Genomic DNA, 24338 nt, shown 5'->3' with positions numbered 1-24338 from the left:
TCTTGCGCTGACTTTCTCTGATCCTGATGTAGGGGGTGTGAGCAGGGGGGCTGTTCGCATACCTAAACGATACGGACGCTCGTCTAAAAATGCTGAAAGATTATCTTCACGTTGCTACCTTCTGTGTGCAGCTGCTTCCTGAAGCTCAAAGGGCACGTATTGATTTTTCACTGTTTTGTTTTTCTCTGTCTCTCTCTCTCTCCCTGCTCCTGACTGAGGGGGTGTGAGCTGCCGCCTTCAACAGCTTTGTACTGGCGGTGCTTCGCATACTTAAAAGCCAAACAGCCCTATTGATTTGTTTGCTTTGCTCTCTGTTTCTGACAGCCTGTGCTTCTGACACGCACTCCTTTGAAGAGGAAGATATGTTTGCATTCTTTTAATTGTGAGACAGAACTGTCATCTCTGTCTTGTCATGGAGCACAGTTTAAACTTTTGAAAAAGAGACAAATGTTTGTTTGCAGTGTTTGAATAACGTTCCTGTCTCTCTACAACCTCCTGTGTTTCTGCGCAAATCTGTGACCCAAGCATGACAATATAAAAATAACCATATAAACATATGGTTTCTACTTTGCGGATTTTCTTATTACGCGGGTGGCTCTGGAACGCAACCCCCGCGATGGAGGAGGGATTACTGTAATCCCTGTTCCGTTACAGGTTTTAACAAACCTAGGGTATTTTTGTACTTTTCAATATGAACTGGCTGACCAGTTCTGAATCTTGTGGTCATCCCTCAGCCATGCCATCTGTATGGGATGGTATACTTCAGACGCTACCCAGATATATGCAATATCTTTACCATCAGGGTGAGCAAGCTGAGATAAAAAAAGCAATTTGTATCTATTGCTTATTTTCCTAATGTAGTCAGCACAATTGACTGCACTTATAATGCGATAAAAGCACCATCGTAGAATGGATTAGTTTCTGTAAACAGAAAACATTTAGTTCAATTAATATACAGAACTTCTATGAGATGGTCAAAGGTGTTTGACTAACACTGTGGTGTGGATCAATTCACAATTCCTTTATTTTATCAAGTAGTAGTGTTGAAAGCTGACTTCAGGGTCATGCTCTATGTGATGGTTGGCATTTTGGAAAGTAAGTGTAATTGATAGTACTGCAAATAAATTTAGTATATTACAGACAACTTATATAATCTTTCTTTCAGGTGATAGTGGGTACACCACAAGAGAGGAGATATAATGAAAGGCACCCCCACATATGATTGGTGATAAAACAGACAACTGGTTCTTTGAAAGGTAAATGGTAATGTTTGGACTCATTGGGCGGCACACTGTTGTACAGCTCCACAAAGGTTTGCCGCATTTTAATGGCTTGTGCAGTACTGCACACGTAGCACAGCAACATGGATGACCACAGGATATCAACACAATGGCAGTTAAAGGATTTTTGGATATTGTACATTGAATGTAAAGAGGCCAGTATTGCAACATTGATCTCACTTGGCAAAGTTGATTTGGACATGTGCAGAGGAGAGATGCTGGGTATATCGGGAGAAGGATGCTAAGGATAGAGCTGCCAGGGATGAGGAAAAGAGGAAGGCCTAAGAGAAGATTTATGGATATGGTGAGAGAAGACATGCAGGTGATGGGTGTAACAGAACAAGATGCAGAGGACAGAAAGATATGGAAGAAGATGATCCACTGTGGCGACCCCTAATGGGAGCGGCCGAAAGAAGAAGAAGAAGAATAGGAATGCTTTGAATATCTTGCAGTTCTTTGCATACAGCCTGTGGCACTTCACACATTATGCTGGTGGCACATTGCTACTGCTCTCCTCACTCAGCTGCTATCACTCTTGTTTTCTTTTCTTTTATTTGTAACTCCCAGAGAAAGACCAACAAAAAGAATGTTTTTGTAGTTCTTCATTTCAGTCAGTAATACCTCAACTTTACATTCACTTAAGTTTAGTTTTATGCTCTTTTTTCCTCTGTTCTTCAGTGGTTTGTAGAAAAGTGTTCACTCTTGAACATGGCCAGATATATATGGTGATTATATTGTGAATATTCATAAAAGGCATTTTTATACAATAAACTGTATGGTAACTGACAGGCAGGGACAGGAAATGGCTTTGTGCAAAGTTTATGTTGATTTCAGATTTATGAAGGAACTTAATGTGGCATGTGGTGTATACACAGTTTTATAAATTAAATGCTTCTTTTTGTGTGTGCTGTTTTTGTCCTTTGAGCAAATTTTAATATGGAATCTAAGCAAGGTTTTATATACAGTTTTATAAATTAAATGCTTCTTTTTGTGTGTGCTGTTTTTGCCCTTTGAGCAAATTTTAATATGGAATCTAAGCAAGGTTTTATATACAGCATGAGGCCCCTTCAATGGTGAGAAGAGGACCATGTGTTATCTCACATGTGACTTGGTCTTGGCCAGCTGAAAGTCTAGTTACTGTGTAGACAGGTCTAGAGAGGTTTTACATCTTTTTAGTTTTTTTGTTTAGTTTGCAGTTAATTTTTCCCTTTTTTTCTTCATTTTTTCCTTTGTGCATATTGTGGTTTAACAAAATTGCATTTTTATAACTTTTGGCCTCCTTGGCATGTACTTGTGTTAGGGAAAAACTACATTTGCGCCATCATATGTTGGCTAAAAGTGTTTCACTCTTTAATTCAGTGTATTCCAAGCCTGTTTAATTACTACATATATGATCTACCAATAGGTGAACTAATTACTTTTTCCCTTTTATATCTCTAGTCATAGCCTACTGAATCCTGGATGTAGCTCAGAACTGCCAACTTAAACCATTAATTCATTCATTCATTCATTTTTAAACCTGCTTATCCAGTTCCGTATTGGCAATCTAAAATATCTCACTCTATTCTTTGTATTGCAGTGAAAGATGAATTTGATTATCTGTTATTGCCACTTTACAACCATGGATTTAATTACAAACAGCATTTACTAATTATTCTTAACAGATTAGTATTCCTTTGAGATAAATGCCTAATAGTTCCTTAGGAGGCATGGCCATACTGTTCTCCTTTCATGCAGTTCTAGTGAGGGGGACAGATGCTTCTGCTAAAATATAAGGGAAAAGGTGGAGAGCATGGTGTTTCTTATTTACTCCGGTAGCATTCAGATGAATGAGTATGAAGGCAAACTTTAGTAATCCTGCACATTCATTAACTATTTGAAATAACTGATATAATTGGGATTATAGTCAGCAAACCGCAAATCACACTGAACACATTATATTCATGTTTCTACCACTTATCTATTAAGATTTTCCCTACCTATAGAAATCTTTCTAGATCAACTACTCAACCAACAGAAGAAATAAAAAATGTTTGTGTTTGCAGAATATATTTAATTAATAATAAGTTGCATTTTAATGACTATAATTCTGACTGTTCCATTTGGTTACTGAATATTATTTCACAACTTCCTACTCAATGGAAGCTTTGTTCAAACTTTCTAAGCAATTTAACATAAATAAATTTGATAATTAATAAATACTAAATTAATAAATGGGCGTCGCAGTGGTAGCGCTGCTGCATTGCAGTAAGGAGACCTGGGTTCGCTTCCTGGGTCCTCCCTGTGTGGAGTTTGCATGTTCTCCCCGTGTCTGCGTGGGTTTCCTCCAGGCGCTCCGGTTTCCTCCCATAGTCCAAAGAAATGCAGGTTAGGTGCATTGGTGATTCTAAATTGTCCCTAGTGTGTGCTTGGTGTGTGTGTGTGTATGCCCTGCGCAGGGCTGGCACCCTGCCCGGGGTTTGTTTCCTGCCTTTGCCCTGTGTTGGCAGGGATTGGCTCCAGCAGACCCCTGTGACCCTGTGGTTAGGATATAGCAGGCTGGATAATGGATGGATGGATGGATAAATTAATAAATAATTCGGTAATAGATTAATAAATTCATTCAATATTAGTTCACATACAACTTTATTACAACATCAATTCACATACAACTTTATTTTTCCTCCACCATTATTGTAAATAAGCACCTTTCGCATTGAAGTATGAATATAGTGCTATATGATAATATTAATAATGCAGGTACAAGTTAATTCAAATACATACTAATTAAGAAATTTACAAGTCATTTTACTACAAATACTTATCTTAACAAAGCATGAATCATTTTTTACTGTTTTGTTTCAGTGTTCAGGATTAAAAGATGACATTTAATATTATAGTAACATTTATTCATTATTAAACCACTTTTTAATGAATAAGAAAATAGTTTCTTCTCAGAGTCACACAGCTACAGAAATGTAATTTCCTTTACATTTTTATTTTTATTAACATTTCTTTAAGTATGTTTTTTATATTGAATGGTAACTTCTCATTAGTTGTTATATTACTTTATTTTTTTTTGGAACATCTTTGACTGAAGTATATTTGATAGAGAAATATACTATGGAGTGCTATATTATTGATTTTTAGATAAATATGTAACCCATTTTTTTCTCTGGAGTTAGACTGCTTTTTTTGCAATTTAAACAAAACTGTGATTTTCTATGTTAATAAGCCATCTGATTAAGAAAATGAAGCGCAATTAACTGCAATATTCTGTATTTGATTAGTCACTAAACTAATTGAAAAAAGAAAGCAGACATGATGGAATAAAAACAAGAGAAGAAATCTCCTGGGTTAATTTTACAGATACAAATAATCAAAATTTTAAAAATAAATAAACAAAATTAAGTATCTACATTTTTTCAGATGACTAGACATACCTATAGACTCACTAGAGAGATTAATTTCAGTACCAATAGGAAGGCTCAAAAGAAGACACCATTCAATCGGATCATAGCTTCTTTCTATAAACTGCATATAGTGTGCGCTCCTTTTATTTTTAACATACTGATTACCACTCTCTTATATACACAAAACCTCAGGTTAACATAAATCTTTCAGAGTCCCATCTTTTTATGTCTGTTCCACAACTGAAATAAACTGTGAACACTCAACCTAATTTTTAGTTCAATTGATTGTAAAAAGAGAGGACAAATTGGACTGCTGTGATTTTATTCCGTAGCATGGAATGTAATGATCGCAGTAATACCACCACTGCTATTCGCAATCGCCATTGAACCACTGGCAGTTCACTGTCAAAATGCTTATCAGATAAAGGGGATTATGAGAGAAGGACTTGAACAGAAAATTTCTCTATATGCAGATGATATGGCTTTGTATATATCAGACTCACAAAATACTGTGCCTGCAGTCTTAACAGCACTTACAGAATTTCAAAAGATTTCTGGTCTCAGAATTAATTTGAATAAAAGTGTACTCTTTCCAGTGAATTCTCAAGCATACAATATTAGATTGGACACCTTCCCTTTTATTATTGCAGATCAGTTTAAATACCTAGGGGTAAATATCACAAGTAAACATAAAGTTCTTTATCAACAAGATTTTGCCGACTGTATGGAAAAAAATAAGCAAGACTTGCATAGATGATCAACCCTTCCTCTCACTCTAGCTGGAAGAATTAACGTTGTTAAGATGAATATTCTTCCTAAGCTTCTTTTTTTATTTCAAAACATTCCAATATACATCAATAAATAATTTTTTAAGCAATTAGATTCAACCATAACCTCATTTATTTTAATAAAATAAAAACATAAAAACTTAAAACATCCACGTATCCAAAGAGCGACCCTACAAAGACCTAAGGAAGAAGGTGGCATGGCTCTACCTGACTTTCATGTTTTTTTACTGGGCAGCAAACATACAAGCTATAAAAACCTGGACACAAATAGATGAACATACACAGGCTTGGTCCGCAATAGAAATAAAATCCTGCAGTACTTCTTCATATTCCCTGCTTTGTGCCCCAATAAATGCAAGTTATCACCAATATACTAACAACCCAATTGTGCTTCACTCACTCAGAATATGGAACCAATTTAGAAAGCATTTTAAGATGGAGAATCTTTTTTCTGTGGCACCTCTGCATGAGAACCACCTTTTCAAACCCTTACAAACATATGCAGTTTTTAATATCTGGAAAACATTTGGGATAAAATTGCTCAGAGATCTTTATACAGACATCTTTGCATCCTATGAACAATTACATTCCAAATTTAACTTTCCAGCTACACATTTCTTTCACTATCTTCAAATTGGAAACTTAGCCAAACAGAACCTGCCCGATTTTCCTCACCTCGCACCTTCCTCTATGCTGAAAAAAATGTTGCTCAGTTTCGAGGACTCAGAATGCATTTCTGCAATATATAAAAATATTTTACAGTCCCTCCCTTTCAAAGATCCAAGAGGACAATGGGAAAAGGATCTCTCACTCAACATATCAGAAAAGGAGTGGAAGGTAGCAATGCAGAGAATTCACTCGAGCTCCATATGTGCAAAGCATACAATTATTCAACTCAGAATTATATATCAAGCACATCTGTCTCACTTAAAACTGTCCAAAATGTTTCCAGGGCAAGATCCAACCTGCGAACGCTGCAATCAAGCTCCAGCCTCACTGGGTCACATGTTTTGGGCCTGCACCAAACTAACATCATTCTGGACAAAAATTTTTAAGCTGCCTTTCAGACAGCCTTGATGTCACAATCCCACCCAATCCACTAACAGCTGTGTTTGGTGTTCTTCCAGATGGGCTTAAAATGGAGAAGGACAAACAAACTGTGATTGCCTTCACTACACTATTGGCACATAGACTTATCTTGCTAAACTGGAAGAATCCTAACTCTCCCCTTTTAAGTCAGTGGGTAACTGATGTTTATATACTATTTGAAATTGGAAAAAATAAAATTCTCACTTAGAGGATCTGTGCAGAACTTTTTCAAAACCTGGCAGGATCAATAATATTTTAGAATAAGCTCTTAAAGCACTGAGGAAGTAGATTCTCTTCCTTTATCCGCCTATTAAACTCATCAATTTATTTATTTTTACTAGCTTTAAGTTTTACTCCGTTGGCCATGCTCTCTTTCTCAGGGGTGGGAGTTGATTTGTTTTCAATCCTATTTTTTGTAAAAATTGACTATTTGTATGGAATGATTACAATAAAATCAATAAAATAAAAAAAAAAACAAAAAGAACAATAGGGTGCACAATGTCCAGTAAATTAGTTCTGCTGTTATTCAATTTTTTAAAATAATTTACTATTACAGAATTTTGTTTTTATCTCTATAAATACAATCAATACAATCAATTTTTATTTTATGAATCGATGTATGTTTGTATTAATGTGCTTTTGTATATTGCTGAGTACATCAAAACAAATTTCAGCTTGAGGACAACAAAGATAAACTTACTAATTGGAAGAGACAAAAGCTTAGGATTGCAAAGAGAACTAGGTACAGTGTAAACAGGATGTATAAAGACCTTAAACCTTTTCAGACCTTGTTTTAGCTCACTATGCAGCATGAAAAAATTGACACGTTACCTTATTCTCAATCTGCAGTCTTTGAGTAATGGATTTGCCTCTCTGAACAGCAGAAGTAGAATGAAAATACAAGACAAAACTGTTATTATGATTTGTGTCTCTCAGTTTATTCCATTTTTTCTAGCTAATCTCTGGATTGTTTTATTTGTTTTCAAACATGAGGATTCCAAATATTAACTTACTTTCACTATGAATTATTGTAAAGGCTTTAAGGAATTGATTGCTTATTTTGGGAAGGGCACAATACCATTTTGTTTTTGTTCAGATGCCACCATTTTGGCTGCCTGTGGCTAGGGACTTAGTCACAGATTGGTTGGCAACGTCTCCCTCAAGTCATACTGAGAGATGCCATCGGAACTATGACTTATCAGTGTGGAGTACTCAGCATTCAACACTCAGGATACGTTCCCAAAGATTCTACTGTGTTTATAGTTAGAGTTTTGCAGAAAATGATTTAATAATTTGTTTATGACTTCAGTCTTGCTTTATGTTCTGGTTTTGATGATATAAAGGACTGATTTACTGGTTTTGACTAGACAGGTCTCTTTCTTCATTTCCAACTTCTGACATGTTATTGTTTGCCATTGTCGTCTTTCCACCTTTTGAGAAAACAATCGTAATGACAACAAGAAGTCAACATCATGAAATTCTTGATTACATATATAAATATATACATAGTTGTTTCTTACAGAAGTCCTCACTAATTGAAAGAGCATATAAGTAACAAATTTAGTCCTTGTCATTACATAACACAAAGGATACTGACATCACAGTTTGGCATACATGGATCTACACTCAGCCAAAGCAACCATGTGCCTGACAACTAGTGCAGCTATGAAGTTTTATAGTTAAATTTATCCTATTATTTTGTTCTTCACATTGCTGTGACATCACTACAGTAGATGCTGTTTCCTGCGCTGTTGTTCACTGGTAGTCACACATCATACAAATGCGTTGGTATATGATGTTACTGCTAGTCTTTCCACATTTTAGGAATTGGTTTACAATAGGTAAACCTTTAATGTTACTTTTTTTCAGATCACTTTATGCTCTTCTCTTCATGCATTGAAACTTTTATTGACTTTTGTTGGTCTTGAAATTTGTGAGAATTTAGTTTTGGTTTAATTCACTATGTAGTTCCTTCCTTTTGTTAGAAGTTAGCGTTTTGTACCTTTGTTTTTGTGGTGAGGTATTCAGTTATTGAGATTAGGGTCTCTGTTGCCTTGTAGAGCTTAATAGACAATAAGTCTTGCTGGTTTTATTGTCAGGAGTCTCATAGTTTCTCCTTTTGTTCAGTTTTGCATTAGCTGTGTTATGGCTTCTCTCCCTCCAGAAAACCCTCTGAGCAGTGGTACAACTAACTTTCCTTTTCTCCTAACTACTGCAACCAGTGAAACATATCAGATTCCATTGGTACAATACCTCAAATACAAAAAATAAAGAAGTTAACAATGTAGCCGCCGAAGTATAAGGCGAGACCAAGCACAGATAAAACGTGTGTTGAAAGAAATCTCTCAAGTCCAAAAGTTCGTTTTAAAAATATTTAGTGAAAGTTAAAAGCAAATAATCCACACAAGAATAAATAAAAAAGTTGTTACACACGTAGAATAAATGGCAAAAAAAGGAATAATGTATCTTCTCTAAACTTAGCTTTTCTCGAGAAACTTTAGTTATTTCTGTACTTAAAAGTTCTTTACTTCTTCTTCTTTACTTAAAGATTCTTAACTTCTTATATACTTAAAGATTCTTAGTTTCTTCTTCTGTATGCTTTAGACGTATGGCTACGCACTTAAATAAGTGCTGTTTTATGAGTTACTTACACACTCCAAAGGCCCGTTGGCACAAGTACGTGCACAGGCACGGTTTAAAACCATATGCCTTCTGCACCTTACACATAGCAAGGCTGGTCACTAACTGAGAATAAGGTTTAGTCAGAGCAGATAGAAATGGCAAGAATATACCAATACGATTCTACTTATGGAGGTTTTAGGAACCTCCCATATGTATTGTCATCTAGTAAAATATTTATGAATTTTATATAACTAGGAGGGCGGCACGGTGGTGCAGTGGGTAGCGCTGCTGCCTCGCAGTTGGGAGACCTGGGGACCTGGGTTCGCTTCCCGGGTCCTCCTTGCGTGGAGTTTGCATGTTCTCCCCGTGTCTGCGTGGGTTTCCTCCGGGCGCTCCGGTTTCCTCCCACAGTCCAAAGACATGCAGGTTAGGTGGGTTGGCGATTCTAAATTGGCCCTAGTGTGTGCTTGGTGTGTGGGTGTGTTTGTGTGTGTCCTGCGGTGGGTTGGCACCCTGCCCGGGATTGGTTCCTGCCTTGTGCCCTGTGTTGGCTGGGATTGGCTCCAGCAGACCCCTGTGACCCTGTGTTCAGATTCAGCAGGTTGGAAAATGGGTGGATGGATATAACTAGGAATTAGAAACGAAACAAAATTGACTAATAATTAAAGAGAAACACTAAGAAATCACAAACAACAACATTTACTTATATAGCACATTTTCATACAAATAATGTAGCTCAAAGTGCTTTACATGATGAAGAAAGAGAAAAAAAAAGACAAAAAAAAGAATTAAAATAAGAGAACACTAATTAACATAGAATAAAAGTAAGGTCTGATGGCCAGAGAGGACAGAAAAAACAAAAAAAAACTCCAGACGGTTGGAGAAAAAATAAAATCTGCAGGGGTTCCAGTCCATGAAACCGCCCAGCCCCCTCTAGGCAGTCTACCTAACATAAATGACCTCAATCAGTCCTCATTGTTTTCAAGGTTCACATGGGAGGACTTGATGATGCCGGTCACGTGGACGTCTGACCTTTAATCCATCACAGTGCTTTGATTAGGTGGTGGTGGTGCAGATTGCCACCACATAAAACCAGAAAAAGAACAGAAGAGAGAGTAGGGGTTAGTGCGGATTTTGGAGCCACAATGAATAATAATGATAATTAATTGAATATACAGAGCGTCAGGATTAAACTAAAATGAAGTTATGAGAAAGCCATGTTAAAGTAATGTGTTTTCAGCAGTGTTTTAAAGTGCTCCACTGTATTAGCCTGGTGAATTCCTATTGGTAAGCTATTCCAGATTTGAGGTGCATAACAGCAGAAGGCCGCCTCACCACTTCTTTTAAGTTTAGCTCTTGGAATTCTAAGCAGACAGTCATTTGAAGATCTAAGGTTACAATTTGGAGTGAAAGGTGTCAGACATTCCGAAATATAAGATGGAGCAAGATTATTTAAGGCTTTATAAACCATAAGCAGTATTTTAAAGTCAATTCTGAATGACACAGGTAACCAATGTAGTGACATCAAACTAGAGAGATGTGGTCGGATTTTCTTTTCCTAGTTACGATTCTAGCAGTTGCATTCTGCACTAGTTGCAAACGATTTATGTCTTTTTTGGGTAATCCTGAGAGGAGTGCGTTACAGTAATCTAGTCGACTGAAAACAAAAGCGTGAACTAATATCTCAGCATCTTTCAATGACATAAGACGTCTAACTTTTGCTATATTTTTTAAGTGAAAAAATGCTGTCCTAGTGATCTGATTAATATGTGATTTAAAATTCAGGTCACAGTCAACAGTTACCCCTAAATTCTTTACCTCCGTCTTGACTTTTAATCCTAACGAATCAAGTTTATTTCTAATAACCTCATTATATCCATTATTCCCAATCACTAAAATTTCAGTTTTCTCTTTTAGTTTGAGAAAATTACTAGTCATCCATTTAGAAACACAAGTGAGACATTGTGTCAGTGAATCAACAGAGTCGGGGTCGTCAGGCGCTATTGATAAATACAGCTGTGTGTCATCGGCATAACTGTGGTAGCTCACATTATGCCCCTAGATAATCTGACCTAATGGAAGCATGTAAATCGAAAAGAGCAGCGGACCCAGGATAGAGCCTTGTGGAACACCATATAGAATATCATGTGTCTTTGAAGTATAATTACCACAACTAACAAAGAATTTTCTACTTGTCAGGTAGGATTCAAACCAATTTAAGACACTGCCAGAGAGGCCCACCCACTGACTAAGGCAATTTCTAAGAATATTGTGATCAATGGTGTCAAAAGCGGCACTCAGATCTAAGAGAATGAGAACAGATAAACTGCCTCTGTCTGCATTTACCTGCAAGTCATTTACTACTTTAACGAGTGCAGTTTATGTACTGTGATTTGTTCTGAAACCCGACTGAAATTTGTCAAGAATGGCATGTTTATTGAGGTGGTCATTAAGCTGCATAATGACTGTCTTCTCTAAAATTTTAATTCAGAAAGGCAGGTTAGAAATGGGTCTAAAATTTTCAAAAGCAGAGGAGTCAAGAATATTTTTCTTGAGTAGGGGTTTAACTAAAGCAGTTTTTCTTTGAAAAAACTTGCTGGTATTGGGTCAAGGACGCAGGTGGATGGTCTCAGTTGAGAAATTATTTTATATAAATCAGGTAAAGCTATCCTGATGAAAGAATTTAATTTGTTTATAATGGAGTACTGGGGCTTAAGAGGATCAGTGTTGGGGAGATGTACAATATTGTTTCTAATATCATTAATTTTTTGATTGAAAAATACAGCAATAGCCTCACAAGTTTCACTGGAAGTATTTTGGAGGCATTCCTTTGAGTGACCTGGATTTGGCAGACGATCATTCGTAGAGAATAAGACTCTGGGATTACTAGCATTGTTATTTATAATTCTAGAGAAATAACACTGCCTCTCAAGATGGAATATGTTGTTGCATTCTGTTATTTTAACCTTCAATATCTCATAGTGGATAGTTTAGTTTTTCTCCATTTACGCTCAGCTCTCCAGCATGTAATCTTTAGATCAGACACTCTGGGTCTTCCATGGTATAACAATGCTAGAAGATTTTTTAACTGTCTTTTCAGGTGCGACTATGTCAGTAGCAGCTCGCATCTTAGTATTAAAATTTTCCACCTTACTATTTACATTATTCTCACTATTCTAGTAAGCACTATAAACAGACTAGCTGCTTAGAATATTTGTAAATTTTGAAGCTGCTGATGAGTCAAAGAAGCGTTTGATAGCCTAATATTACAAACATTCACGATTTCACACACATTTCACTGAGAAGCATTTCTTGCATTATTATTACTGAATAAAGAAGTCCTAGAGATGGGCAAGTAAAGGCTAGATTAAGCTTTACACATTGTTTTGCACGGTCTGCAGCTGAAGGGGTATTTTATATTAACTTTATATTCACTTTCAGCTCATCAAAGTAATGTAGGGATTTTCTCCCATTTGTTGCTCTGCATGGTACTGATCTTCTATTGCTCAAAGAAGAGAACTATCATGTCCTTGTTTTTTGTTCTTAAATTTTAATTAATTTGTGTACATAGATTTTTTTCATTATTCATTTTGTAAAAGCAATAAAGTTTTAAAATTTTTTTGCACTATAGTTTACAAATTATTAGCAGTAATGTAAATAGTGCTGTGTTAATTGTGAGCTCTCATTGAACAGTCATATAGGATGCCTTTGCACTTCAGCCACTAGTCTAACTTAAAAGATCTGAATTTTTATCAATGTATTTATATTCAGTGCTGTGTAGTTAGAAAATTGGAGATGAGCACATCTTAGTGTAAAGGAGATGCGTGGCTCTTCCTTAAAAGGTTTGCGCCTGGTGGTGTGACTTAATTTGTGTCAGGTAGCCCTCACGACCCTCGCAGATATGTTACAGTTCAGCCCAAGGGTGATTTACTAGGTAGCAGACACATGCAGTATATTATTCACAACAAAAGTTGGACTTCATTAGGATAAAATATCAACTTAAAATGCATACTTTATTAAATATACTGTATCTTATTGAATTTAATTATTTGTTTTTCAGTTCTGTCTAAATATTGTTTCTGGATTATAACGTGATATGGTGTAATCTCTGATGCTCTGAAGGTGCAATAGGTCTTAGTTTCTAGCATACAACTCAAGGGAACTAACTGATTTAGTGGCTGAAAATGGGAGCCTTAATAGTATAAGAAGAACATATACTGTATGGAGAAACCAAGGGTGGCGCCAGACATAAAAAACATGGTTACTGAAATTGTTTTTCCCAATAGCCAGAAACAGCATATGAAGTTAAAAATAAAGATTTCCAAAACTGTGGTAATCTTAGGAAACTAGTTATTTAATGCTTAGTATTGCGTTTTTACATTGCTAAAAACCTGAAAGAGTTGAAATGAATGTAAATGAAGTACAAAAACTGATCTTTTTTTGCATTTTCTCTCACTTTCCAGGGATGATGTGGTCAGAGTGCAAGGAACTTTGGATGGAAGGTCCAAGGGAATATATTTTGCAGTTATGGAATGTGCTGGATTTTGGCATGCTGTCGATATTTATTGCTGCATTTACAGCACGACTCTTTGCTTTCCTTCAGGCCACAAAAGCTCAACGGTTTGTAGATAAACACTTTCAAGTCAGTGATCTGTCTATGGTTACTCTTCCTCCAGAGATAGAATATTTTACTTACGGTAAGACATACTATATAGTGATTATTTACAGTTGATAAAATTACTACTGAGAAAATGGCTGGTTTAAAAGTTTGGTTTCTGCTTGTTTTTGTTGTCCATCTTTTTGACTGATACCTGGACGTACAGTCTGATAACAATACACCACACAAAGTTAGTATACCATTAACTAAAAGTAAATCTTACTCTGACTGTTTCAGCAAGAGACAAGTGGCTCCCATCAGATCCGCAACTCATATCTGAAGGTCTATATGCAATTGCAGTAGTTCTGAGTTTCTCCAGAATTGCTTATATTCTTCCTGCCAACGAGAGCTTTGGTCCTCTGCAGATCTCCCTTGGTCGAACTGTGAAAGATATTTTCAAGTTTATGGTTCTTTTCATCATGGTATTCTTGGCCTTTATGATTGGAATGTTTATCCTCTACTCATATTATCTTGGAGCAAAAGTGAATCCAGCTTTTACCACGTGAGTAAATATTAAGATTGTTATTACTGATATTTTTTTCTTTCATCAACTTAATAACAACACATAACAATTATCATTATTTATCAGTATATATATATATATATATATATATATATATATATATATATATAAAATATACTGTATATATATATATATATATAATATACTGTATATATACTGTATATATATATATATATATAAATGTATATATACTGTACATACATATCTACATTTCCCAACACTGTTTTCACATTTATTAGTCTCACAGTCTGGAAATTTGATTAGGAATTAAATTAGATTGGGAAATTTTATTTTTAAGTGACATATGCCATCATTGTCTGAGTATTCATCCCCTAGGTCAGTACTTCTTCTTTATTAACAGTGCGTGTCAACTTGAAATTCTTGCAAATTTCTCATTTTGTTTGGCTGTTGGAAATTAGTGATTTTGAGGAATTAAGGTTATTAGGAGTGTACTGGGGATTTGTTTCTTTGCCTGTTGTTTCCTAAATGTTATTGATTTTTGTTTGAATTTAGTAAAGCCATTTTTTTCCATGGATACTGCTGCATTGTTGATAGAAATAACACTCTGAGAAAGTCACATGCACATCAAGCAGTTTGAAGTGTGACATCATCATGCTTCTGCAGTAAAAGGCATTCAGACTTAAAGACCAAGTAAAGACTACTCAGGAGACACTACTATTCAGGGTTACTTCAAAAAAATGAATCATGAAACATCTCTAGTTTTGACTTGGTTTAGTTTTGGTTAGCACTTTAGTTTTGGTAAAAGACCATAACAGTGACTCAGACAATCCTCATGTTAAGAAAGAAAATCATTATATTTTTCTGCTGATCTCATAAATATAACCTGACCAATTGGATTATTATTCTGCTCAGTACGAACATCACAAAGGTCAGTACATTTCTGAGCTACTTATGGAAATTGTTCGTATTTTCTTCATTTGAAATGATTTTCTTGTTGCTTTAGCAATGTGTTTTGAATCCTTGTTCTTTTAAAACCCAGTCTTTGCAAAGGTTATGTCCGGAATATTTTTATTTTGACTTATTCATTCTTCATAATCAGGACAAGACAGCATGGACCACCAGAATTTTATTTTCAAAGGAAAACAATACCATTCACAAGTGTGGTATTATTTCAGGTTAAATTCTTACTCATTGATGAGCTACTCCAGGCATTACTCCAGGTTAACAATTCTAAGAAAATTCTTTGTAAAGCTTCTTATATATGAAAAAGGTTTAGAAACTAGAAATTTCACTAATTTTAACCAACCATGCAGCTGTATGTGATTCAGTATTTATACACTAACACCCAGTATTTAGAGACCAGCTATGCAGGCTTTCCTTTCACTTTGTATATGCAGTAATCTCATTTAGTACTGCTTGTTTAAACAATCATACTGTATATAACACATATAATACACTACTTTAGATGCATTATTTATACAGTAGCCTTATTAAATCCTTCTTTTTCTTATTTTAAATAAAACAACTGAAAAGCAAAATGTTAGGAGCTGAATACTGTTTTTTGTCATAATGGACAATCCCCCTGTTCTGACAGTGTAATTTGCTAAACAAGACATAGAGTATGTTGGCACTGTGAACAAAACCAGAGCATGCTTGTAGGAAAAGAAAAACGTTTGATATTTATCTGTTAGATTTATATTAAATGTAAGTGCCTGCTTCTATCATTTGACATTTTTCAGTGTTCAAACTGTCTGCAGATACTTACCCCAATTGATTTTTTTTTTTCAAAAAAAGTTCTTTTCAAACTTTATAGCTACATGGTTCAATCAGGTGAGAATATGTTTTATTTTTAACGTGTTCTCTGTTTATGGAGAACATGCCATCCAAACAGGACCAGAGTTGTTTCTGAAAAGACAGATGTGTTACTTAGCAAAACATAATTTTTCCAGATTTGCTTAATCCATTTCCATGTTCATGTGGAGACAGAGCCTGTCCTAGCAACTTAGCGTGCAAAGAAGGAACAGGCCTTGGGCTGGGCACCAGTCCATCACAGGTCTCACAGCTGCACTCATGGGATCAAACTGGAGTCTAAACTGAAAAGCCCATATAGACACAGGGAGAACATAATCGTAAACTAAATACAGAATACTACATCCATAATGCAGTAGTGAAGCACTACTGTGCCAACCCTCTTCATTTACTTAAAATCTATAAATGACACTTTCTATAAAGGCAACTCTTTTTAAGTTGTCAGAGGCTGAACATGGGAAAGATTTAGTTTACCTTTTTTTCAGTCATGGTAATACTTGTATCAATACTTGTATATCAATTATTGTAAGTCGCTTTGTATAAAAGTGTTGGCCAAATAAATAAATGTAAATATAAATATGCTGTAGGTCCTGTAGACTAAAATTTTCAACCGTCAATCCTGCTTTACTCCTTAATAAAACTCATATTAAATGATAAAACTAAATATGAAATACACAGTAATTGTTGCCTAGATATCAGTTAATATGTTAGAGTATCCATCACTTAGTTAAGAATATGTCTGACAGACCTGTATCACTGTCACATAGGCATGGGAAGGGGTTTCTGATGGTGTTGTAGGCAAAAGTACACAGAGTTTGTAATAGGTAATATTATAAAGATAATTCAAAATTATTTGAAGGTGATTTAATACAGGAACATGTGACAATTAATCATTTTACATAAATAACAGGTAGTGACAACTAACTATTGGCATTAGAGCAATAAACTAACATTACATACTGGGTCTGTTAATATGGCTACTGCTAAAAATGTGTTTCAGATTTGTTGTATACTGTGTATTTTCGTGCGTGTGTGTATATAATAGATGAATGACATTCTGCCTTAAAGCAAAAACAAAATGAAAAAAAGCTTACCTGAAATGGGTCCTCATGGTTTTGATGGTGTACTGATACCATTTTTTGAGAGCCAATACCAAGATGGAGTGATTATTTTGTTAACTGTACGGTTTGAAGTAAAACTGTCACTTTCACTCATCAAAGATGAGATGATGTGCTCTAGCACATACTGTGTTTTGATTGATAAATTGTCTTCTGCTATAAATATACTTTTAAACCTCATAAAAGTAAGTGTTCTATTGACTCAGCTGGAATAGCAATGGATGAGCATTCAGGGCAGGTAACTTCGTCACCTGAACTGGTATGTAACCTAAACTGTTTCACCAGTTCTTCGATGTTTTCTAAAATAGTTTCATTGTTATTACATTCTAAACGAGCTGCCAACATTGTAACTTCTTCTGATAAAACTTAAATTTCCTCTATGAAATACATGAAAACTTTGGCAGAATCCATTTTATCGACAGTGGAAAACGTTTTTTTAATTTAGGCTTGTGCTATTTCATTAACCTCAATCTCCCCTACAGACGTACTGAATTAGACATGAGCAATCTACAGAAGACAATTCACCAATCAGAGCACAGTTTGTACTCGGGGCCCATTGGGCCAACTTTGACGAGTGAAAGTGACAGTTTTATTTCAAGCCGTATTTCATGATGCATTTGGAAGAATATCACAGACAAAATTAAATAAATAAATAAATCGGCAACAAAAAATATATTTTATGACACATTTATTTAGTTATGCTCACATTTCATGACACATTTATTTATTTGTTTATGCTTACATTTCACAACACATTTATTTATTTATGCTCACATTTCACAGTACTTTTATTTATTTGTGCATTTATTTATTTATTTATTCAAATTTGTCCAAAATATTCCTCCATAGTCTTCAGAAACTAGCACTGGTGACTGAATTGAAAGAGAAATGTATGTTGCCACATTACCATATTAAAGAATTAATTAAACTGCAACTTTAAAATTAAAGTGTAATATGTGAAAGAAATACAAAAATTATATGAAGATATTAAAATTAACAAAAAATAATCTTACCAAGCGTTTATCAAGAGTCTGCATAACAAACAATTTATAGAACCCATTTAAATATATTAACATTTTGTTTTAGTGGTAGCAGAATCACTTATGTAAACACTCAACTGACATATAATATTTTTGCTCGAAATTAACAGAAGTATTAAATTTAATCATGCTATAGAGCAAAATTAATCAACACTCAATAAGTTTAAATTAAAATGTTATTATATTAACATATTATTTTCCCGGGGTAATAATAATAATAATAATATTACATCTTATTAATATTACACTTTCCTCATGCTCAAAGTACTTAAGTGTATAGCTGTGTTTCTATGTACTAGTCAAAATTCAGAGCAAAAAAAAAAATGGAGATCATTAAATAGAAGTTCTTTGTCTTGTTAAGCCAAACTGTGAAACAGTGAAAATCCCTTCATAAAGTGAATTTTTGTAGCACAAACAGATAATTACAATTAATTTATATTATACAAAATTTGTAAGCATTCCCTGGACTTAAAAAATACACCCATTTTTCCTTGAATAACACCAAAATACTTGACAAAGTTTGTTTTTGTATCGTTACAGTAAATTTTTACCTATGCATTATTGCTTCATGTTTAATATTCAAAGAAATGGCCTTTCAGTCATTTTGGGCTTTTCCAACTGTTTCACAATTTGTTTGGATCCATGATGCACAAAATAATGGGAGAAGACACCTGAGCAAGATATGTGACAACATAAGCATCAGCATCCAGTCCTACTGATTTCCACAGTGAAGTGTACCTGGAATGACTACAGTGATGATCGAGTGTTAGTTCTAGCAGCATGTGTTTGAAAATTGTTCCAGACACCGGCTTCATAAATGCAAACATTCATCTTCATTGTGGTTCATAAAATGAAAAGGGGTATTAAAAGACTGTCTTTGTATACCAAATCATAACCATAAAGTGGTTTATCATAATTCTGAGGAAGCCTATATACAAAAAATGACTTAATTTCCCCAAACAAAATACTGCAGTTTAAATAACAGGAAGAAACACAAAGATCTTTGATTGAAGACCATGCAGTAGCAGCATTACTTCTAAATAGGCCTGCATCACAACATTTTCTTCATGGCTTTCATTTTGTCTTCTATAGCCCAGAAACAAGTAACATAGCATTTGTTCTGAGTGCCCCATGCCTCCCATGTTTTGTAGCCTACCTACCCTAAACATTTTTAGCAATGGACTGAACATAACAGTGCCATCTCCCTCAGGCTATTATAGTGTTAACCACCATTAAATCATCCAGTACATAATCTAGACTGATCGTAGAAAGGTGCACGCAAGATGCTAATCACCTACATTCAATTCTAAGTACTGTATCTGTTGAAACAAATATTTTCACCATGTGACTCCTCATTACTACTCTTATCATTCCTCAATATAGCACCAGGTCCATTCTTAATTGCAGTCAGTGTTTATTTCATATTTAGAAGCTGTTCTGACAACAACAATATGATCATAGTTGATTTTTATGCTTTCACATTTTCCCCTTTTGGCATCACAAAAGATTAGTTTTTCAATTTTATTTCTTTTTTACTTTTCAGCCTCTTTTCAGCAGTTCCTAAATTTTATACAATTATTGTGTTAGGAATACTGGAATGTGACTTTATAACTGCATGAATTGGATAACAAGGAGCAGAACGATAAGCAGTGCTACATCAGAACTCTTGGAGCCCGAATTTGATTTCTGACCTTGCCCCTGTCTGTATAGGGTATGCATGTTCTCCCTATGTTTATGTAGGTGTTCTTTGAGTAGTCTGGCTTTCTTCCCCAGTCCTAAGATGTTCAGGTCAGGTTTATTAGTGACATTTAATTGGCTATGTCTGAACAAATGTGGCTGTATGCTGTGTATGTGTGCACACTTTAAAATGGACTGGTCTTCTGTCCAGGGTCATTTTTTACCAGGAAAGGCTCATGCACCTTATAACTTTGTAATAAAAGATACTTTTATAGAATGAATTGTTGGATAAATTAGGGGAAATAAAAATGTTTGTTTCCTTCTTTTTCTAGGGCAGTTCTAATTATAAATGCTACTGTATATTATTAATCCCAGAGTCAGCTTCCTAGTTCCATATGCTCCATCTACGTTTTAAGCATGGCTCACTGCATCGATTAACAATGAATGTTAACAGCACAGAATATTAAAAGAACAGTCTGCACTGGAAGACGTGCAAATCCCTGTTCTCAAAAATTAGAAAGCAATTGAAAATTTTTTTCACTCTGGCATGGAACTGATATTCGTATGACTATGTATTTTTTGTGGGGCTTATTATAGCCTCATCAAACAGGAGAACTTTCTGGTAGACACGTCAATCCATCTTTAAACAGACAGTCTTAAACACAACATATCGTGTGCATTAGTCAAACAGCAATGCTACATTGACTTTGTAATTCACTATTCAATTAAAAAAAGTCTGAAGTAGTATACCAATGCATTTGTGGAACATAGTTGCAATAACTGTAGTCAGGCAAGATTCAGTCAGTGCTTGACAGCAATTAGACTCAGACACGTTTGGTCAAACAAGCTTACTATTAAAAAAATAAACTTAAATATTCTATAATCTGAAACATTGCGGCTGGTTTGAATAGTTAACCCACCCTTTCATCCCCTTTTTTAAAAATATACTTTAGATTACCTTTCTAGGGTATTTCATAAACCTGTCGTCTAAACACAGAATATAAATTGTTGCAGAATAAAAATGTAAAACTGAATTCCTCCAAAAAAGTGACTTAAAAAAATAACACAATGACAGATAACTCTGTTATCTTTGCTGCTACTTTACAAGTCCACTTTTTACGTTTCTGTAGCAAGTCTCTTTGCTTTGATTTTTCTGACTAAGCATCAGGAGAAGAATTTGTTCTGAGCCCAGAGTCTTAACACAGGCAAGTCCCCAAATCTTCCAAAAATGCCCACTGGAGATTGAAGCATATTATTGTCAAAATCCCAGCCATTCCTGGCAGTGATGGGAGGACTACCCACAAAACATAAGTCACATAAAAAAGGCTTAGATACAGATTTACAAAATGTAAAGAATACAGCAACTCATAAAGAAAATAAATACTAAGATATACAAATAAATAAAAAATGTATACCAAAGATTTAAAACATGCATTTGAACCAAAGCCAGAATAACAGAAATGTTGTCAAAAGTCAATCAAAGTTTGTTAACCAAAAAAATCAGAGTCAATCTGTCATCAAGCCTAAAAGTAGTTCCAACAATCAAAGTACAAATGAATCAGAGCAGTACAGGAAATTGATAAACAAAGTGCACTAATAGCAGTCATGGTTTCTATCCAAAAACTCAGATAAACAGGAAGTTTAGGTGATCTAGAAGAGGTGAGCTATATAAACTCTAACCCACGACATCATACATTGCAACTTCCAGTTGTTCCTGCATAGCAGGATAGCTCATAACCCAGCCTAAAATGGTGGCCCCCATGAAAAAATAAAATTCCGTTGTCTAAAGGATGAAAAAATATTTAACATCTTTAAATATTTCATAATACTGTTATCAGCAGCCTTCCAAAACCATAAATAAACCAAACAGTTCTAAAAAATAAAAAACTAAATTAAAAAACTTATAACAAAAGCATATCCTAACAACCATAAATAAGTTCTGTCATTTTTTGACCCGAAGCTGTTCCCATTTTCCTAAAAAAGAAAAAAGTTTAAAAGATTCACCTTTTTTACACCCTTCAGCTTTTTGGAGTGATCTGCTTAACTGACATATTCTTTTCAATACTTGTTAAGCTTTTCTTGAACCCAAAAGAGATACCAAGATACAAAAATAATACAAAAAGGGAGTTTTTTAAAACAAAATTATAACAATTAATTATACGGAAAAACACAGTGAGAATGCAAAGTACCAGATAGATACGCCAACTGTGGAACCTGAATTTGGTTTTCTGTCTAACAAAAGACTTGAACTCCCATCTAACAACCAGGGTGCCTTACACACCAACGTACTTACACAAAAAAACTCCCTTAGCACCCACCTTTATCTTTCTCCCTACAAAGACTAGCCCCTCTTCCTCCCACTAGCTGAGACCTTGCCAATGTACTTTCTACATCATGTGGCCAAATCCCTGTCCTGAATAATGTTAAACTACCTGCACTCCCTGTTCTGAGTAGGTAACCTTTCACAATAAATTTAGTGTCACCTGGGTTTCCTGTTGCATATGCTACCTCTAAGATTTCCTACAACTTTAGAATGAGTCAGTGTATTTACTAAAGTGCAGCAACCAACGTTACATTAAAATTTAGAAAATGGGGCAACTGCAATCCAGTTTACATTCTTGGGCTTTATATTTAAAATTTTTCTGACTGATATCTGTCCTATAATGCTACTTTCCTCCTCTGTTTTCTATCTTTCTCTCTCTTTTCTCCTTTTTAGAGTGGAAGAAAGTTTCAAAACCTTATTTTGGTCAATATTTGGTCTTTCGGAAGTGTCATCAGTTGTCCTAAAATATGACCACAAGTTCATTGAAAATATTGGTTATGTTCTTTATGGGATATATAATGTCACAATGGTGGTTGTTCTTCTCAACATGCTGATTGCCATGATCAACAGTTCATACCAAGAAATTGAGGTATGGGAATTTTGTCTTATGTTCTGTTATTGTAGGTACTGATGTGTCAAATGTTTATAAAGGTGTGAAGTACTCATGTTGTCTAGGTTAACAAAAGTTTGTGGAGCCAATTTTATGCCAGTTATATTAAATCATGAATTGTTACTTGTACAAAAACAAAAGCAGTGAAGTCCATTGAAACTATAATCAGATACACTTATACCATTGGATACCACACTGAATCGCCATTTAATCCGAATTAAAGTGTCACATGAGTAGACAGTTCATTTAAACAACTAGAACCAAGAATGTACAATGGCAGTAGGAACCAGATACTTTGGGGTCACCCTTAATCTTTCTTGGATAGGATGCTCTTACTTACCTAATGTTGTGAATCTTAGTTTTGAAACCTGTAGATTAATTTTCATTCAGCAATTCATTTTAGCAATTTTTGACTTTTTTCAAATATTTATTTATTTTTGTTTTTATTCTGGAGACACCATTTTGTGTTGTGTTTTTGTATGGTTGCCCAATGTTTTATGACTTTTTTGCATGGCTACAGCCATATTGTTTTACAGTTGCTATGCAAGTTGCCAGTCTTGTCATCAGGCCTGCATATGAAAGATGGTTCACATGAAAACAAAACATTATACTAGAATAGAATTGAACTTTATTGACAGTCAATGTAGTTACTAGGAATTTCACTTGGTGTACATCCATACAAAAAGCAAAAGTAAATACATTTAACAGCAGAATATAAAATACATGACACCATCCCAACATTGTATATAGTCATAGAGAATAATAGTAAAATATTGCACAAAAATACATAAAACAATTTGATGATGAAAAATTGTACTCATACCAATGTATTACGTAAGCCTTTATATAATAAAAATAATATTGTGATCAGGAAGAGACAGACATGAATCTGAAACTGTAATTAACTGACCACAGTAGAAGAGGAATTTATGTGTTTAGTATTACTTGCTTTTAGTTTTGTATTTAGTATTGTTTCCGTGATGGTGATAACTGAAAGAGATGGGGTCTTGAACTTTGTGTTATTTACCTCAGAGAGTCCAAAAATACCTCAAAATGCCCACCTGAGAAATGGAAAACCGTCAGACTCTGGCTAGTAATAGGAAAGCAAATGTAGAATACTTATAAATAAAAATAGCATACAGAAAATTCTCTGTGAACAGTGAAATTCCAAAGAGCACAAAAGGCACAGCAGGGGTTGTCTGAAAAAGTAATATCTACCTAAGGCAAACAACGTTCTAATACAGTAATCCCTCCTCCATCGCGGGGGTTGCGTTCCAGAGCCACCCGCGAAGTAGGAAAATCCGCGAAGTAGAAACCATATGTTTATATGGTTATTTTTAGAATGTCATGCTTGGGTCACAGATTTGCGCAGAAACACAGGAGGTTGTAGAGAGACAGGAACGTTATTCAAACACTGCAAACAAACATTTGTCTCTTTTTCAAAAGTTT

General features: G+C 34.8%; 1 protein-coding gene across 2 annotated transcripts in view; it reads left to right on the top strand.

Annotated features, from left to right (window-relative positions):
• The window catches only part of trpc3 (transient receptor potential cation channel, subfamily C, member 3), a 162507-nt gene that overhangs the window by 96000 nt on the left and 42169 nt on the right, over window positions 1-24338 (top strand). For both annotated transcript variants that reach the window (XM_028802014.2, XM_051928638.1), the window contains 3 exons: window positions 13635-13868; window positions 14066-14330; window positions 22673-22868. In XM_028802014.2, coding sequence (XP_028657847.1) covers window positions 13635-13868; window positions 14066-14330; window positions 22673-22868 — 695 coding nt within the window. The remainder of the gene's footprint in view (window positions 1-13634; window positions 13869-14065; window positions 14331-22672; window positions 22869-24338) is intronic.

Source organism: Erpetoichthys calabaricus, chromosome 5 (assembly GCF_900747795.2).
Source record: "Erpetoichthys calabaricus chromosome 5, fErpCal1.3, whole genome shotgun sequence".
Lineage (NCBI taxonomy): Eukaryota > Metazoa > Chordata > Cladistia > Polypteriformes > Polypteridae > Erpetoichthys > Erpetoichthys calabaricus.
This window is presented reverse-complemented; position numbering and strand designations above follow the sequence as displayed.